Source organism: Pituophis catenifer, unplaced genomic scaffold (assembly GCF_029215685.1).
Source record: "Pituophis catenifer annectens isolate HBS135680 unplaced genomic scaffold, rPitCat1.0.hap2 SCAF_1, whole genome shotgun sequence".
Classification (NCBI taxonomy): domain Eukaryota; kingdom Metazoa; phylum Chordata; class Lepidosauria; order Squamata; family Colubridae; genus Pituophis; species Pituophis catenifer.
Genome location: NW_027256881.1, coordinates 344,191,010 through 344,210,388, shown reverse-complemented (window position 1 = coordinate 344,210,388; position 19,379 = coordinate 344,191,010). Strand labels below are relative to the sequence as shown.

The 19,379-nt window shown below is 46.3% G+C and overlaps 1 protein-coding gene across 1 annotated transcript in view; it reads right to left on the bottom strand.

The window, feature by feature from the left end:
• The window catches only part of FSD1 (fibronectin type III and SPRY domain containing 1), a 34,639-nt gene extending 29,351 nt beyond the window's left edge, over positions 1-5,288 (bottom strand). Inside the window, exon 1 of the mRNA XM_070936696.1 lies at positions 5,217-5,288. Coding sequence (XP_070792797.1) covers positions 5,217-5,288 — 72 coding nt within the window. The remainder of the gene's footprint in view (positions 1-5,216) is intronic.
• Between the last annotated feature and the right edge of the window lie 14,091 nt (positions 5,289-19,379).

The following is a 19,379-nucleotide window of genomic DNA, read 5'->3' as shown; positions in this document are numbered from 1 at the left end:
GAGAGAGAGAGAAGGGGGGGAGAAGGGGAGGGGGGAAGAGAGAGAAAGAGTAAGGGGGAAAAAAACCCCTGCAAGAGTGAACAAAGGATTTGGCATGTTGAGCCCAAACCATTATTTTTTTTTTTAAATTGAAGCTTTAACAGTATATCTGGGTTTGTCTCCTTTCTGGCTAACACATACCCAATGTCAGGATCCCAAACTTGGTTTGAATCAGAATTAGGATAGAGCTGCTGGAAGGGACCTTGGAGGTCATCTAGTCCTGCCCCCTGCTCAAACAGGAGATCCTATACAGACAAGGAACTGTCCAGCCTCTTCTTAAAAACTTCCAGGGATGAAGCACTCACACAACTTCTTGGAAGCAAGTCATCCCAATTGTCTTCGCTGTTAGGAAATTTCTCCTTAGTTCCAGGTTGCTTCTCTCCTTGATTAGTTTCCATCCTTTGCTTCTTGTCCTGCCTTCAGGTGCTTTGGAGAATAGCTTGACTCCCTCTTCTTTGGGGCAGCCCCCCAAATATTGGAAGACTGCTATCATGTCACCCCTGGTCCTTCCTTTCTCTAGACTAGCCAAACCCAATTCGTTCTTCGTACGTTTTAGTCTCCAGGCCTTTAATCGTCTTAGTTGCTCTTTCTCTGCACTTTCTGTTTGTTTAATCTATGTTATTATTATTTTTTTCTATTATGACTTTTGGTCTGGCAAAACACAGGTCTTTTATTTAATGGAGAGTTTATAGAATCATAGGACCATAGAATGGGAAGGGACTTTGGAGCAGGGGTGAAATCCAAAATTTTTCCCTACCGGTTCTGTGGGCGTGGCTTGTTGGGGAAGGATACTGCAAAATCTCCATTCCCTCCCCTCCTGAGTGAAGGATACTGCAAAATCCCCATTCCCTCCCCTCCTGAGTGAAGGATATTGCAAAATCTCCATTCCCTCTCCTCTCCAAGGGAAGGATACTACAAAATCCCCATTCCCACCCCACTCTGGGGCCAGCCAGAGGTGGTATTTGCTGGTTCTCCGAACTACTCAAAATATCCGCTACCGGTTCTCCAGAAACTGTTAGAACCTGCTGGATTTCATCCCTGCTTTGGAGGTCTTCTAACGGTAACAGAGTTGGAAGGGACCTTAGAGGTGATCTAGTCCAACCCCCTGCTCACGCAGGAGACCTGTACTGGGGATTTGAACCGCCGAACTGCCGACCTTTCTGATCGACAAGCTCAGTGTCTTAGCCACTGAGCCACCTAGTCAGGCTATTATCATCTAGTCCAATCCAGGGGTGAAATCTAAAATTTGTTACTACCGGTTCTGTGGGCGTGGCTTGGTGGGGAGGGGGTAATGTGACTGGGTGGGCGTGGCCAACTTTTTTTTTTTTAACTTTTAAAAGCATTTTTTCTACAACCTTAAGAGGTTGCAGAAAAAAATGCTTTTAGAAGCCTCTGATGATCAGGCAACTCAGCTGGGATCGCCAGAGGCTTTTAAAACCATATTTTAATCCTACAGCCTCTTCGGCTGAAGAGGTTGTAGAAAAAATGCTTTTAAAAGCCTCTGACAATCCCAACTGTGCCGTGCAATCATCAGAGGCTTTTTTTTTAACTTTTAAAAGCATTTTTTTCGGCCGAAGAGGTTGTAGAAAAAATGCTTTTAAAAGTAAAAAAAACAGCCTCTGATGATCGCGCGGCTCAGCTGGGCATGAGGGGGGGGGGGCGCAGGGATTTTTTGCTACCGGTTCTCCGAACCACCCGCCTCCATCGCTACCGGATCGGTCGATCCGGTCCAAACCAGGAACATTTCACCACTGGTCCAACCCCTATTCAAAGCAGGAGTCCTTATATACCATCCTAGGCAGTGGTGGGTTATTCCCGGTTCAGTCCGGTTCGGCCGAGCCGGTAGCGGTGACGATATGTCGTCACTGAACCGGTTCTCCCCCCCACCCACGTATGTTACTCTTACCTTTTATTTGGTCCCACCCCCAATCTATTGCTGCCTCCTGAGTCCCAGCTGATGACTAGAGGGAAAAAAACTGTTTAAACTCTTGCGGGGCTTCAAAGGGCCGTCCTACAGCTGATCAGTGTTAAAAGCAAACAAATGAGTGGGGTCGTAAGTGCGAGGACATTCCAGAAATGACTCTGACCAGCTAGCCATGCCCACCTAGTCACATGACCTCCAAGCCACACCCACAAAATAAGCCACGCCCACAGAACCGGTAGTAAAAAAATTTAGAACCCACCCCTGATCCTAGGCAAAGGGTTGTCCAATTTTTACTTGAAAAACCCCTGCGCTCATAACCCTCATAAATCATGAATTGATTTCTTAACTTGGTTTGGCTGGTAGTGTGAACGGTTTGGCTCCATTTTTTTAAACAGGGACGGGGTTCCCCGTTGTGTGAACTCAGGTTAGTTTGTGACGTCTCGAATGACGCAAGAGAAGGTTGATGGTCTACGGAGCTGCTAGATTAAACGCCTTGCATCATGGCAGCCTGGAGATAACAAAAATTAAAATTAAAGCGCCTCTTTGCCTCTGGAATGAAAAGCTTCCTGTGCTTTTATATAAATCATGATGGTGATAATTGTTGTGGTCCGCCAGTAGCCTGGCGGAGCTGGCAGCGGAGTCGGACAGTGAGGAGGCTGGGGAGGACCATGGATCAGTCCTGGAGTCTGGGGAAGGCCCGGATGAGGGCTCTGCGTCGGAGGCAGAGATGGGGCCAGGGCCATCTGGGAGCAATGCGCAGACTCCGCAGCATCCAGAATCGGATATCAGAGAGGCAGAGGAACAGGAGGAGCCTGTTCCTAGTGCGTGCTTGCACAGAGCTGCCAGAAGGCACAAACAGTTAAAACAAAAGGGACAACTCGGGAGTAAGGCCTGGAGATGATTGGTCCCTCCCATAAGGCTTAAAAGAGGAGCAAAGGCACGTGGGCCCTTTGCAGGAAAGCAACGTTGTTAATTCTGATCCCTGTTTGATTCTGGAATCCGTGTGGCTTCGCCAAGTAGGTCTTTGGCAGCGTGTCAAGGGAGATAAAGGTGGGTGATTATCCCGAAGGACTTTTTGCAATTAATTGGGACTCAGCTGTGAATGAACGTAATTCCCAGCTGTTGCAATAAAAGAGGTTTTTGGGGCTACTCGTGTGTTTTAATGACTCAGGAAGCCTAGGTCACAACAATAGTAGTATTTGAGGGGCTGCCACAAAGAAGAGGGGGTCAACTTATTCTCCAAAGCACCTGAGGGCAGGACAAGAAGCAACAGATGGAAACTAATCAAGGAGAGAAGCAACCTGGAATTAAAGAGAAACTTCCTAACAGTGAGGACAATTAACCAGGGCAACTTCTAGCCTCCAGAAGTCGTGGGTGTTTCATCACTGGAGGTTTTTAAGACTGGACAAGCCACTGGTCTTAAATGGTTTAGGGTCTAGTGCTTGAGCCGAGGGCTGGACTAGAAGACCCCTTAGATCCCTTACAGCTCTATTCTGATTGATTGATGTTACCAAATTTTATAAAGCCAATCATGAGGATGAGAACATCTGCCTCTGCCTTAGGCATGAAAGATGGCTGGATGACTTTGGGCCAATCACCAGGAGACAGTGAGTTCTAGTCCCGCCTAAGGCATGAAAGATGGCTGGGTGGCTTTGGGCCAATCACCAGGAGACAGTGAGTTCTAGTCCCGCCTTAGTCATGAAAGATGGCTGGGTAACTTTGGGCCAATCACCAGGAGACTGTGAGTTCTAGTCGCGCCTTAGTCATGAAAGATGGCTGGGTGACTTTGGGCCAATCACCAGGAGATGGTGAGTTCTAGTCCCGCCTTAGTCATGAAAGATGGCTGGGTGACTTTGGGCCAATCACCAGGAGACGGTGAGTTCTAGTCCCGCCTTAGTCATGAAAGATGGCTGGGTGACTTTGGGCCAATCACCAGGAGACGGTGAGTTCTAGTCCCGCCTTAGTCATGAAAGATGGCTGGGTGACTTTGGGCCAATCACCAGGAGATAGTGAGTTCTAGTCCCTCCTTAAATTCTCATCCCGCCTTAGGCATGAAAATCTCCTGGGTGACTTTGGGCCATTCCCTCTCTCTCTCAACCCAACCCACCTCATAGAATTGCTGTTGTGGGGAAAACAGGAGGAGGAAGGCGGTATTAAAATAAAATAATAAAATAAAATTTAAGAAAATATAAGTGGAATCTTTCCTGCAGATCAGGGGTGGAATTCTACCAGTTCAGACAGGTTCAGGCGAACCAGTAGCTCCAACGATCAGCTGGGAGCGAACCGGTTCGTCCCGACAATCAAATGGGCTCACCTGCCCCGTGCTATTTTCCTACCTTCATCTTCTCAGCTGATTCGCGCGGTTGAGCGGATTGCCGCTCGAATCAGCTGTGTTACTCCTCCGAAGAAACCAGGAAGTGAAGATTTCTCCAAACCGCGCGTGCGGGTGCAAATCGCGCGATCACCGAACCGGAGGATCCCACCACTGCTGCAGATCTGGGTCTGGGCCGTAAACACCCTGGTGAGCACTAGAGGGCAGCCAAGAGGTAGTTTTCCTGCATTTCTGGGCAGCGGTGTTTTGTTTTGGAATTAATATTTGGCTTGATTCGTTACTTTATTTAATTTATAAGTTTGATTGCCTTAATGCAGGGCGTCCCAACCTTGGCGACTTGAAGAGGTGTGTGGACTTCAACTCCCAGAATTCCCCTAGCCAGCATATGCCACAAAAAATGGCAACTCGGATATTGTTTGTTTGTTTGTTTGCTTGTTTTATTAAATTTATATACCGCCCTACTCCCGAAGGACTCAGGGCAGTGAACAGGCACAGAATAAAATACATAAATACAAAAGTTAGAAAAAATTTAAAACCAAATTCAATAATTTAGCCCAAGACAATTAAAAACCCCATAATTTAAAACAAATTAAAATTTCAGTTTAAAAAATTAAAAAGACAGGGGAGAAAATTAGGCCAGGCCGGCTTGCTGGAATAGGAGAGTCTTAAGAGCACGGCGGAAAGTGCACAGATCCGGGATCCTCTGTATCTCCGGGGGAGCTCGTTCCAGATAGTGGGTGCCCCCACAGAGAAGGCCCTCCCCCTGGGGGCCGCCAGTCGGCAATGTTTGGCCAACGGCACCCGGAGGAGCCCCTCTCTGTGAGAGCGTACCGGACGGTGGGAGGCTGTTTGTGGTAGTAGGCGGTCCCGTAAATAACCAGGTCCTAAGCCATGGAACGCTCTAAAGGTGGTAACCAATACCTTGAAGTGCACCCGGAAGACCACCGGGAGCCAGTGCAGCTCACGCAGGAGAGGATATTGATGAATCTGCATTGCTCTAACGTCCTACCCCAAAGCCGGAAGAGATTAGGGGTGGGAGGGTCGAAGTGAATTAGGCAGTTGTTAAAATGAATCTGGTTTTCCCCATTGAGTTTGCTTGTCAGAAGCTCGCAGATGGCGATAAGGTGACCTCAGGACGCTGCAACGATCATAAATACATGTTGGTTGCCAAGCACCCAGATTTGTGGCCATGGGGATGTCGTAATGGTCATAAGTGCGAGGACCAGTCGTAAGTCATTTTTTTTTTCAATGTCCCTGTAACTTTGAACAAACGATGTTGAGGCTTTGTAAAAAGTGCAAAGAAGAGCAAATAAGATTAAAGGCCTGGAGACTAAAATAGGAAGAACGGCTGCAGGATTTGGGTTTGGCCCAGAGGTGGTATTCAGCCGGTTTGCGCAAACCGTTGGTGGAAATTTGGCCAAGGTCGCCGAACCGGTAGCGATGGCCAGCCGGTCACGCCCCCGAACCGGTCCCCCGATTGCCGCTCATTCGCCTAGCCCACTATGTTCATCGCCGCCATGTTTTTTGTGCCCGCACATCCCATTGCCTTGCAAGTCCAATGGGATGCGCAGGCGCGAAGAACATGGCGGTGACGGCAGCAGCTTTTTCCGCGACCTCCGGTACTCTTCGGCAGCCTGCGGCCAGCTGCCACAGCTGCATAGCGGCTGTCAAAGAGGCTTCTTTGCCAGCCACTTTCCAGCAGTGGTGGCTGACTGTGGGCTGCCGAAAACTGCAGTCAGCTTGTCTTCTGGACTCTGGACCAGCCGCCACGGAAGGCAAGCAGCCCGAACAAAGAGGCGGTGGTGGGGGAGGAAGCATTGCTAGGGCCAGGGTCGCTAAAGAAGGGGAAACAGTGGTGACTGGTGAAAGGAGGGCATCAGAAGTGGGTTTTCAGCAGGTTCTGACCAGTTCTGCAGAACTGGTAGCGGAAATTTTGAGTAGTTTGGCGAACCGGTAGTAAAAATTCTGACTGGCTCCACCCCCATCTATTCTCTGCCTCCCGAGTCCCAGCTGATCGGGAGGAAATGGGGATTTTTGCAGTAACCTTCCCCTGGATTGGGGAGGGAATAGAGATTATATAGTATCCTTCCCAGTGGTGGGTTCCTCCCGGTTCGGTCCGGTTCGGCCAAGCCGGTAGCGGTGACGATATGACGTCACTGAATCGGTTCTCCCCCCCCCACCCCCCCACATTATTCTTACCTTTTATTTGGTCCCACCCCCAATCTATTGCTGCCTCCTGAGTCCCAGCTGATGACTAGAGGGAAAAAAAACTGTTTAAACTCTTGCCGCAGGACTTCAAAGGGCCGCCCTACAGCTGATCAGTGTTAAAAGCAAACAAATGAGTCGGGTCGTAAGTGCAAGGACTGGTCGTAAGTGCGAGGACCTTCCAGAAATGACTCTGACCAGCTAGCCACGCCCACCTAGTCACATGACCTCCAAGCCACACCCACAAAATAAGCCACGCCCACAGAACGGGTAGTAAAAAAAATTAGAACCCACCCCTGATCCTTCCCCTGTCACGCCCACCAAGCCACACCCACCAAGCCTTGCCACGCCCACCAAGCCACACGCACAGAACCGGTCGCAAAAATTTTTTGAAACCCACCACTAGTTTGGCCACTCTAGAGAAAAGAATGACTTGGGTGGGGGGGACATGAGAGGAGTCTTCCAGTATTTGAGGGGCTGCCCCAAAGAGGAGGGGATCCATCTATTCTCCAAAGCCCCAGAAGGCAAGACAAGAAACAATGGATGGAAACCAATCAAGGAGAGAAGCAACCTGGAATTAAGAAGAAACTTCCTAACAGTGAGGACAATTAACCAGTGGAACTGCCTGCCTCCAGAAGTTGTGGGTGCTCCATCACTGGAAAATTTTAAGAAAAGACTGGACAGACACTTGTCTGAAATGGTATCTTGCTTGAGCAGGGGGCTGGACTAGAAGACCTCCAAGGTCCCTTCCAACTCAATTCTGATCAAATCAGGCACTGCATTTGCAAGAGTTGCAGCTAGGCCAATCCATCTCATGGCCACTAGGAGGCGCTTCAAGCTAACGAATTGAGAATCCATCTAGCCAATCGCTCACCTTTTCTGTTACTTCCTATATATATATAAATAATATATGATTTATCCAATAAGATCTGATTCATCAATTGTGGTCGTGAGCCAAGAACTACCTGCAGTCCTCAATTTATAACCTTAGCAACCGTCTTAAGTTACGAATGGATCTCCCGAAAGGTGGATACGATCCCCTTCCGAAATTAGACTTTTGATTTAGAATTAACTTTATTGTCACTTTAAATGTACACTCATCAGCATCCATTAAAACGAAATTTCGTTGCATGCAGCTCTCAAAGGGTCACTGCCCCCCAACGGACACTACATAAACATGACAAATAAATGGACATATAAATAAATTTGTTTTGCATATGCCTACATAGCCACGTCCACAGTCATGGATTTGGGGAAATTAGTGAAATGATGGCTTCTCTAAAAGACTCTTGGGTGCAGGAGAACAGTTGTCGGTGTGTTTGTGCATGTTTGTGTATGTTTATGTGGCCATAGAGATAGTCCTCGACTTACGACGACAACGGAGCCCAACATTTCCTTCGCTAAGGAAGACAGTTGTTAAGTGAGTTTTGCCCCGTTTACGACCTTTCTTGACACAGTTGTTAAGTGGATCACTGCTGTTGTTAAGTCAGTAACCCGGTTGTTAAGTGAATCCGGCTTCCCCGTTGACTTTGCTTGTCGGAAAGTCGCAAAAGGCGATCACGTGACCCCAGGACACTGCGACCGTCATAAAAACGAATCAGTGGCCAATTGTCCGAATTTTAATCATGTGACCCGCGAGGATGCTGCAGCAGTTGTAAAGTTTGAAAAACTGGTCCTAAGTCACTTTTTTCAGCGCTGTTATAACGTCAAATGCATTGGTGGGTTTCAAATTTTTTTACTTTCGGTGGGTGTGGCTGGGTGGGCGTGGCATAGCTTGGTTTCAGTTTCAGTTTTCAGTTTATTTAGATTTATATACCGCCCTACTCCCGAAGGACTCAGGGCGGTGAACAGCCAAGATAAAACACATACAGTACAAAATAAAAAAAAAAACAATTTAAAACGTATTAAATAAATTTGGCCCATACTAATTAAAATACCCGTTTTTAAAAACAAATTAAAATTAGACAATTAAAAAGAGGTAATTGGTGGGCATTGCAGGGGAAGGATACTGTAAAATCTCCATTCCCTCCCCAATCCAGGGGAAGGTTACTGCAAAATCCCCATTTCCTCCCGATCAGCTGGGACTTGGGAGGCAGAGAATAGATGAGGGCGGGACCAGTCAGAATTTTTACTACCAGTTCTCCAAACTACTCAAAATTTCCGCTACCGGTTCTCCAGAACTGGTCAGAACCTGCTGAAACCCACCTCTGGTTGAATGGTCACTAAACGAATCGTTGTAAGTCGAGGAGGATAGCTGCATTCATTTGATCATTTGGTGTCGCTTGCAATATGTTTCCCTCTGTCCTTGCCTTCTTACTCTTTTAATATCTGTAAATCGCTCAGAGTCAGCGGGGACCGAGGTGGTGATAAGAGACACGGATCGAATAAAAATGAAAAACAACTCAGCAAGCAATACATTTTTAAAAAACGGGGGATTTATCTCGAAATAATAACTTGTGGCGGTTGGCAGGAGATTCTCAAAGGGGCAACCGACTCGTTCCTACATATCTCTACTTGCTCACAAGTTCAAGAGCATTTACAAATGGGACATAAATGTTTCTTCCGATTGTAGCGTTCAAGGAGAGGAGAGAGTCTGATTATTTACACCAAAGATGCTTTTTCTTTTTCTTTTTTTTTCTTTGTTTTTCTATTTCCCTTTTATTTTTTAAAAGTTCAGCCAGTTTCTTTTGTTTTCTTTTGTTTTTTTTAATTTTAAAACAAACTATTCGTTCTTAAAAAACATTTAAAACAAATATAAGAAAAACATACAAGTTTCTCTTAATCAAAGACAAAATTACATATACAGTACATATACAGTACTCAACTTCATCTATTGACTACTTTCTATTATTATATATACATATATACATACGCACAGTGACTTATTTCCTTTTCTATCCATCTGACAGTGCTGTTTTTAATTATGTTGATTTCTTTTAAATTTCATCTTTAACCATTCCCCCTCCTCTGGTTTATCCACTGGTATCTATTCCATATTGTGAAGTATTTTGAGTCTTCCTTGTTCTGTAACTCTAAAGTTAGTTTAGTTAAAAGGTGCTTTTTCAAGAGGCGACTGGACTTTTTTCTTTGAAGACTTTTTTTTCGCTTTTTTCTTTGAAGAGGTTTCGCTTCTCATCCACGAAGCTTCTTCAGCTCTGACTGGATGACGGGGAACGCTGTTTCAAACTCAATTTCATTGTGGGCCGCATCAGGGCTGTAGTTGACCTTGGGGTGGGCTGGGGTGGCCGATTGGGTGGGTGTAGTCAGCTGGGTGGGCGTGGCCAGCTTGACACCACTCACTGGGGGTGGCCGACTCGGTGGGTGTGGCCAACTCAGTGGGCGTGGCCAGCTTGACGCCACTCCCCAAACTGCTGGCATGTTTCCTTTTTGCATTGGGTAGACCGGGTGATCTGTCCCCGTCCACACACACACACAAACACAGCCAGCCAAGGGTTAAGGAAACACTTTGGCACACACCCAGGTCTTTATCTCCAACTTGGCAGCGATATACACACCGTCTGCCAAGTGCATTTATTTCCACAAAACAGAAAGATAAGATACTTAGCGTACAAAAGTCCAATCATAATAATATTCCTCTCAGCAGTTCCGGACGAGGCTTTAGTGACTATCCAAGGTTTACTTTTGTTCGTCACAGGGATCGCTGGCCACCACCCTCTATTATATAGTCTCTGGGGTGTGGTCCAGTGACTCAGTTCTAATCCCTAGCACGCCTCCTGAGCTGCTGCAATCGTTTATCACGCCTTCGGAGGCGTGCGTCCAGGAATGATGTCTCTCCCTCGCTCTCATCCGAGACACCTGTCTCTCGGCTAATCTCCTCTCCCTCGGCCGGCACCTGAGACAGTGCCAGAGGGGAGGGGCCTGGAGAGGGAGGCCTGGCTGACTCCTCTTCCTCATGCTTGGAGCTTTCTTCCTCCGATGGGACAGGCTCAGAGGGCGGGGCCACAACACCGGGCCGAAGCGATGAAGCGGGCCAGCCAGTGGTGGCATTCAGCTGGTTCAGACCAGTTTGGGCGAATCGGTAGTGGCTCGTGCCCCGCACGCAAGCAAAGTGATAAGCAGAAGGCGCACTCTCACATTTTCGGTACGTGGCGAACCGGTGGTAAAATTATGTGAAACCCACTTCTGGGGCCGGCCCCTTACATTTTCCAGGATGGCCCCGCTGTCCGGATCTGATCACATTCACAGACTGGATCCGGCCTGCAGGCCTCGAGTTTGAGACCCCTGTTTTAGAGGGTCGTTGAGGCCACTTGGAGGTTTAATCTGTCTCCTCAGGGTCACCTGAGTGGTGCAAATGGGTGTGGAGCCTTCTTGGCTGCAGGCAGTGGTGGGTTCCAACCGGCTTTACTACCGGTTCTCTTCGTGCACGCTTCGCTCGCATGCGCGCCAAACTTGCACTCCGTGTTAGGTATCTGCCCAGCTGAGGCACCTATCAGCTGGGCTAAAAAAGAAGAAATAAAAGGTAGGAATAAAGCGAGGGTGGGCAGGAGGGCCCAGCTCCCAGACAAAGAGAACTGGTTCAGTGACGTCACATCGTCACTGCTACCGGCTCGGCCGAACCGGGCCGAACTGGGAGGAACCCACCACTGGAGACAGGCGCAGGCTGTTTGGAGATGAGTCTGTGCTGCCTACATCTCAAACTGAAGCACAAATGGTTCCACAGCTCCACTGCCATTTGCACCACTCAGGTGACCCCTGAGGACACAGACGAACCTCCAAGTGGCCTCAACGGCTCCCTTAAAAAGGATGTAAATGACCAGCTGTCCACAAGGAGTAGAAATCCTTCCACAGAAGTCTGTCCATGTGTTCTTCAATTAAGGAGTTGCCAACATGTCTTCTGAGTGCTAGTTGGTATTTCATGCGGTGGTGGGTTGCCCCCGGTTCACACCGGTTCTATAGAACCGGTAGTAAAACCGGCGGGAGTTCCGCCCCGGCCCCCGCCATCATCAGAACGCTTCTGCGCATGTGCAGAAGAGCGTGTGTGCGCACGAGCGAGCGAGCGAAGCGAGCACGCGCACACGGCCCCGTTGCGAACCGGTAGTAAAGGTAAATAGAACCCACCCCTGGTTTCATGGATGTGCTTCGCTAGTCTTCTGCCCATTTATCCTACATTTCTAGATTCCTTGCCAGCTTTTCTGGAAATTCCTGGAAGGGTACATAATCAATCAACCAGAGCCAAGACTAAAAACATGGCTTTTTTTTACATACAGATGGCCACTTTTTTTATTCCTTGATGCCAGGGGTGAAATTCAGCAGGTTCTGACGGGTTCTGGAGAACCGGTAGCGGAAATATGGAGTAGTTCGGAGAACCGGCAAATACCACCTCTGGCTGGCCCCAGAATGGGGTGCAGTGGTGGGTTCTTCCCGGTTCGGTCTGGTTCGGCCAAACCGGTAGCGGTGACAATATGATGTCACCGAACCGGTTCTCCCCCCCCTCCGCTCTCCCACCCCCCCACACATTATTCTTACCTTTTATTTGGTCCCACCCCCAATCTATTGCTGCCTCCTGAGTCCCAGCTGATGACTAGAGGGAAAAAAACTGTTTAAACTCTTGCCAGGGGGCTTCAAAGGGCCGCCCTACAGCTGATCAGTGTTAAAAGCAAACAAATGAGTCAGATTGTAAGTGCGACTCTGACCAGCTAGCCACGCCCACCTAGTCACATGACCTCCAAGCCACATCCACAAAATAAGCCACGCCCACAGAACCGGTAGTAAAAAAATTTAGAACCCACCCCTGATGGGGTGGGAATGGAGATTTTTTTTTTTTTTTTTTAAATTTGATTTATATGCCGCCCTTCTCCGGAGATTCAGGGCGGCTTACAATGTGCTCAGCAATATTTTGCAATATCCTTCCCCCAGGAGTGGGGAGGGAATGGGGATTTTGCAATATCCTTCCCCCAGACGTGGGGAGGGAATGGGGATTTTGTAGTATCTCTCCCCTGCCATGCCCAGCAAGTCACGGCCCCAGAACCGGTAGTAAAATAATTTGAATTTCACCACTGCTTGATACTGTTTTTCGTCTATTTTTTTTCCAGGACGAACCTTCCTTCTTCCGTCCACGCCTGCATTTTTCAGTGGCCACCAAATCTTCCTCCTTGTTTTTTCTTTACTGTAACTACAAGCGAAGGTTCCATTTATCTTGATTAGCGGAGCGGTTAGGCCTAATTTTTCAAACGGCGCTAATCAATTAGAAACTGGTCAGAGTGAAAGAGAGAGAGAGAGAGAGAGAGAGAAAAGGAGAAGAAGAAAATGGTTTAGGTCTGAGCTGTAAAAATTGTTGGCTGAGTTGCAGGCGGAGGAACGCGTCTGAAAAAGTCTAAAAGGGCCATTGGTAGAAGAAGTGGCGAACCGGTCCTGAAAAGTTGAAGTTGCACTTGATGGATGGGAGACCACAAGGAGATGACATGGATGGAGGCTAGGCTAACTTTATGATACGTGGGCTTCAGCTCCCAGAATTCCTCATGCTGGCTGGGGAATTCTGGAAGTTGAAGTCCAGCTATTTTAAAGCATGGTGGCTAGGGAATTCTGGGAGTTGAAGTCCAGCCATCTTAAAGCATGATGGCTAGGGAATTCTGGGAGTTGAAGTCCAGCCATCTTAAAACATGCCAGCTAGGGAATTCTGGGAGTTGAAGTCCAGCCATCTTAAAACATGCCAGCTAGGGAATTCTGGGAGTTGAAGTCCACCCATCTTAAAGCTTGCTGACTGGGGAATTCTGGGAGTTGAAGTCCAGCCATCTTAAAACATGCCAGCTAGGGAATTCTGGGAGTTGAAGTCCAGCCATCTTAAAACATGCCAGCTAGGGAATTCTGGGAGTTGAAGTCCAGCCATCTTAAAGCATGCTGGCTGGGGAATTCTGGGAGCTGAATCCCACCGATCTTCCAAGTTGGCCAGTTTGAAAAACAATGATTTGGAACATTTGGTCAATTTCACCCGGATCTTGGTTTTTGAAATGGATTTCCAACTCAGTTTCGTTTCAGCTGCTGCTTGCAAAGCAGCTCTTTTGATAATATGTTTTTCAGCACAGCAACATCTGTCTAATGCCTTTTGAAGCAGGGAGGGAAAATGAATATTTTTCTGGCTCTCGTCATGGCGGTCATCCCAGCAGGAAAGCTGCCTGTGCCAAAATTCCCTCTTCTCAGCCAGATTTGCTCCAACACTGGAGGTTTTTAAGAAGAGATTGGACAACCGTTTATCTGAAAGGATATAGGGCAGTGATGGTTAACCTTTTTGCCGTCGTGTGCCAAAACCGGGAGGAGCATAGGGGGGGTCACGTGTGCCCACACCCATAATTCAGTACGCCTTGCCCCCACGCGCATGCACGCGTGACACCCCTGCGCTTTCCCCGCTTTTGATATTCGATGGCACGGTGGGCCCAGTAGGCCTGTTTTTCGCCCTCCCCAGGCTCCAGAGGCTTTCTTGGAGTCTGGGGAGGGCAAAAACAGCCTTCCCCACCCTCTCCAGAGGCTCTCAGAGGCTGGAAATAGCCTATTTGCCAACTTACGGCCGTTTTTCACACTTACGGCCATTTGCAGCATTCCTCCCGTAGTCACATGATTAAAATTCAGCCGCTTGGCAACTGGCTCGTATTTATGACGGTTGCAGTGTCCCCGGGGTCGTGCGATTTCCTTTTGCGACCTTCTGACAACCTTCTGACACCCCGGAGAGGGTGGGGAAGGCTGTTTTTGCCCTCCCCAGGCTCCAGAGGCTTTCTTGGAGCCTGGGGAGGGCAAAAACAGCCTTCCCCACTTTCTCCGGAGGCTCTCAGAGGCTGGAAATAGCCTATTTGCTGACTTCCGGTGGGCCCGGAGGGCCTGAAAATCAGCTGAACTAGGGCAACGCTTGCGTGCCCACAGATATGGCTGTGCATGCCACCTGTGGCACGCGTGCCATAGGTTTGCCATCACGGGTATAGGGTTTCTTGCCTGAGCAGGGGGTTGGACTAGAAGACCTCCAAGGTCCCTTCCAACGCATTCATTCATTATACTGTTATTTTAAGGTTTTACGACTGTCAGAAAAATGTAATCAAAGAGGGCCTTGAAGTCAAATGCAGTCCTCCGAAATAGTCCGGAATACAGGTAGTCCTTGACTTACGACCACAATTTAGTCCAAAATTTCCATTGCTAAGCAAGACAGTTGTTAAGTACGTTTTGCCTCAATTTATGACCTGTCTTTCCACAGTTGCTAAGTGAATCACTGCAGTTGTTAAGTGATTCCCACACGGTCCTTAAATGAAACCGGCTTCCCCATTGACTTTGCTTGTCAGGTGGTCGCAAAAGGAAATCGCACGATCCCGGAGACACTGCGACCGTCATAAATACGAGCCAGTTGCCAAGCGGCTGAATTTTAATCATGTGACTACGGGGGGAATGCTGCAAACGGCCGTAAGTCAATTTTTTTTTGAATTTTTATTTCTCATAAACATGTCTTAAATGTAGTCTCTTATCCATTGTTAATCATACATATTCTCTTTTGACTTTCATATTAGTTCATTCTTCATCCTAAAAAATTAAAATGCACTCGAGGTTGCTCTTCTACCATTCCATCTCCCTTATTGTACAACAATCCTTCTTCTCCTTCTCCTCTCTTTCCCTTCCCTCCCTTCTTCTACCCTCTTCTACTTTCTTCTTTCCTCCTCTCCCTTCCTTTCCCCCACTCCTCCCTTCTTCCTCCCTTTCTGACCTTCTCTCCTACTCTTTTATTTCCCCTCCCTTTCTTCCTCTCCTTTCCCCTTTCTTCTGTTCCTCTCTCTCCTTCCTCTCTTCTCCCCTCCTAGCTATCCCTCTACTCCTTTTTCCACTCTCTCTCTAAAAAAGTAAGTTACGTTTTTTCCAGTGCTGTTGCAACTTTGAATGGTCACTAAATGAACCGTTTTAAGTCGAGGACTCCCTGCACCTCAAAGCAACAAAGAAACAAACAAACACAGAATTAAATAACACGCATGCCCGTTTCCCCACCCTTAGAATTCTTTATTATTGTTATTATTATTTGCATTATTCTAAGGACAAATAGATATATCTAAGAAGAAAAGAAGTCGATCTATTCCTTTCCAATCCCTGAGATCAAATCCCAAGATTTGGAAGAGAGTTTTTTTTCTCCCTTCCATGTAATCCAGAAGGTATTATGGGATGGGGAGAGGCACACACTAGCTAGAACAATACTTTGGCTACCTAAGGAGAAGGAAGGGCTCCCTGGAGAAGAGCCTAAATGCTGGGAACGACGGAGGGCAAAAGAAGAAGGGGACGGCAAAGAACGAGGAGGCTGGATGGAGTCACTGAAGCAGTCGGCGTGAGTTTAAATGGACTCCAGAGGATGGTAGAGGACAGAAAGGCCTGGAGGAACATGGTCCATGGGGTTGCGATGGGTAGGACACGACTTTGCAACTAACAACAACAACAAGTTTAATGAAAAGAAGGACCTGGGGTGACGCGATAGCAGTCTTCCAATATTTGAGGGGCTGCCACAAAGAAGAGAGGGGATCAATTTATTCATCAAAACACTTGACGTCCCCCAAACTCCACTGAAGACGTTACCTAGTCTGGTAACGAAACTTTCAGAAACCAACCCACGAGCTCAGAGAACGAAGCTTCACCCTCAAAAGTTCATAACATCGGGCATGGTGCTTAACGAACACCAGGACTTACAGCCGAAATTCCAGACTCAATTAACGGTCGTAACTCGAGGGCTACCTGCAGGCTGCATTTCCCTGCATGAGTCACCGATCGAGCGAGCAATTGCTTCCCGGAAATGACTCTTAGCTAAAAAAATAAAATACGTTTTATATGATTTAGAGTGGCTTTTTTTGTTTTAAAGTTAATGGAGCGATGAAGAAGAGGTGATTCTCTACCTTCCGCGCTTTAAAAATAAATGTAATTTACAGGAACTGGGTATGTCTAGTTTAATGGAAAAAGGATTAGGGGTAACATCATAGCATTGTTCCAATATCTCAGGGGCTGCCACAAAGAAGAGGGAATCAAGCTATTCTCCAAAGCACCTGAAGGCAGGACAAGAAGCAACGGGTGGAAACTAATCAAGGATCTTAAATTATCTTAAATTGGGGCCAAATTAATATATATCCTTTTAATTGTTTTTTAATGTTTGTATTGTATGTTTTTATCTGGCTGTACACCGCCCTGAGTCCCTCGGGAGAAGGTGCGGTATATAAATTCGAAATAAAATAAAATAAAATAAAATAATAAAATAAAATAAAATAAAATAAAATAAATAAAATAAAATAAAATAAAATAAAATAAAATAAAATAAAATAAAATAAAATAATAATAAAATAAAATAATAAAATAAAATAAAATAAAATAAAATAATAAAATAAAATAAAATAAAATAAAATAAAATAAAATAAAATAATAAAATAAAATAAAATAAAATAAAATAAAATAAAATAAAATAAAATAAAATAAAATAAAATAAGGAAAGAAGAAACCTGGAATTAAGGACAAATTTACTGACAATGAGAAACAATTAATCAGTGGAACAACTTGCCTCCAGAAGTTGGGAATGCTCCAACACTGGAGGTTTTTAAGAAGAGGATGGACAATCATTTGTCTGAAGTGGTGTAGGGTTTCCTGCCTAAGCAGGGGGTTGGACTAGAAGACCTCCAAGGTCCCTTCCAACTCCGTCATTCTGTTCTATTCCAAAGCTGGCTTGTCACAAGGCAAGGGATGAAAAATATGCTTTCGGGCAAGGCTCCCGTCTCCTGCCTTCTCCCATCCCTTGCTTGCCTGCCAGCACTTCTAATAGACTAATTGGATTTTTAATGGTGGTAATTAATGGGGAAACTTCATTATGAGCATGTGTGACATCTAGCTGCAGGCGGCTTTACGACTCGGGAGGGAAGGGGGAGACGGGAGGATCCAGGGAGGGAGATGGACTGGGAAAGAAATGGAAAGGCAGATGGAAGGCAGTGGCTTCGCACTGCTGCAAGCCAGTAATCTCTGGCAGGAGAGATGGAGATCCTGGCTTCACATCAGCACCGAGGTTCATTTTGACTCTGACGGCTGCTTGGATGCATCCTCTGGCAGTCAGACCCATCGCCACAGCTTCTCTGTTCAAGCCAAAAGAGTTTGAAGACTGGGTTCACACTTCTGGGGGGTGGGGGGCAGCCTGCAGGCAGCCTGGGTCTCGTTTACGAGGCAAAAGGGGGGATTAGAGGAGGAGGAGGAGGGAGGAGGAAGAAAGGAAGGAAGGAAGGAGGAGGAGGAGATGGAGAAGGATGGGAGATGAGAATGCGATTAGGAAAATATTAGAATGTGCAGAAATGAACAGATTAATGCTTGCAATTAAGGAGAAAGAACAAACTGAATATGATAAGATAGGGGAATTATTTTATCAATGGTTAGAGAATAAAAATGGAAGCTGGAAATAAGAGGAGGAGATTAAAGAAGAGTAGAAAATATGTTAAGATAGAGATGTAAAAATATAATTATTACTATGATTCTTATTCTTAATATTATTCTTATATTCTTATTAGAAGATATGTTATGATAATTGTTATTACTATGATTATTATTCTTAATATTATTATTATATTCTTATTAGAAGATACGTTAAGAGGGGGAAATGAATAAGTTTACTAAGCTCAATTGTTCAATATATTACAATTGTAAGATCAGAGAATTAATATCAAGGTAATGAATGATGTTGTAAATTTTGATGGTTATTGCACAGAGATGTTTGTACCCAGATGACACACTGTTTAAGGGAAGATGGAATGTTTATATTTTTTTTAAATTAAAAAAAGGAGAAGGATGGGAGGAGGAGGAGGCAAGGAGGAAGATGAGGAGACTGAGAAGGAGGACATGGAGAAGGATGGGAGGAGGAGGAGAAAGAAGAAAGGAGAAGGAGAAAGGAGGAGGGGAGGAGGACAAGAGGAGGAGGAGAAGGAGAAAAGTAGAAGGAGGAGAACGAGGAAAGGAGGAGGAGAAAAAAGGAGGAGGAGATGGAGAAGGACAAGAAGGAGGAAAACAAGAAGAAGGATAAGGATGGGAAGAGGAGGAGAAAGAAGGAAGGAGAAAGGAGAAGGAGAGGAGGACAATAATAAGAAGGAGAAGGCTAAAAGGAGAAGAACAAAGAAGGAGGAGGACAAGGAGGAGAAAAAGAATGAGAGGAGGAGGAAAGAAGGAGGAGAAGAAGAAAGGAGAAGGAGAAAAAGGAGAAGGACTAGAAGGAGGAGGACAAGGAAAAGAAGAATGATGGGAGGAGGAGAAAGAAAGAAGAAAGGAGAAGAAGAAAGGAGAAGGAGGGGGGAGGAGGAGAGGACAAGGAGGAGGAGAAGGCTAGAAGGAGGAGAACAAGGAGAAGGACGACATGGAGGAGGACGAGGAGGTCGTAAAATGGGCCAAAACTCACTTAACGACTGTCTTGCTTAGCAACTGGAAATTTTGGCCTCAACTGTGGTCATAAGTTGAGGACTACTGTCCTTGCAAAACTGTCGCCTACTTTTATTCTGGCAGTCACCATCCCCATAATATTGGGCTAAAAATGGCAGAGGCCTTGTCCGGGCTCAGTTTTCTCTTCTTCAGCATTCTCATTTTTTGCCGTCTCTTCTTTTTCTTCCTCAGCTTTTGATGGAGGGCAGTCAGACCTCATTCTCACTTAAAAAAAGTGATTCACTTAAGAACTGCAGCGATTTCCTTAACCATCATAGTAAAAAAAGGGCATAAAACCAGGCAAGATTCACTTAAACAGACGCCTCGCTTAGCAACAGAAACCCTGGTCTCAATTTGGGTCATAAATTGAGGCAACCTTTATTTATAATAATTGAAACTCCAGACTGGAAGCAGTTTAGCAGCTTCTCTAAATCTTGTGGCGCTGAGTTCCTCAGGTTATACCAGCCAGCATTTGAT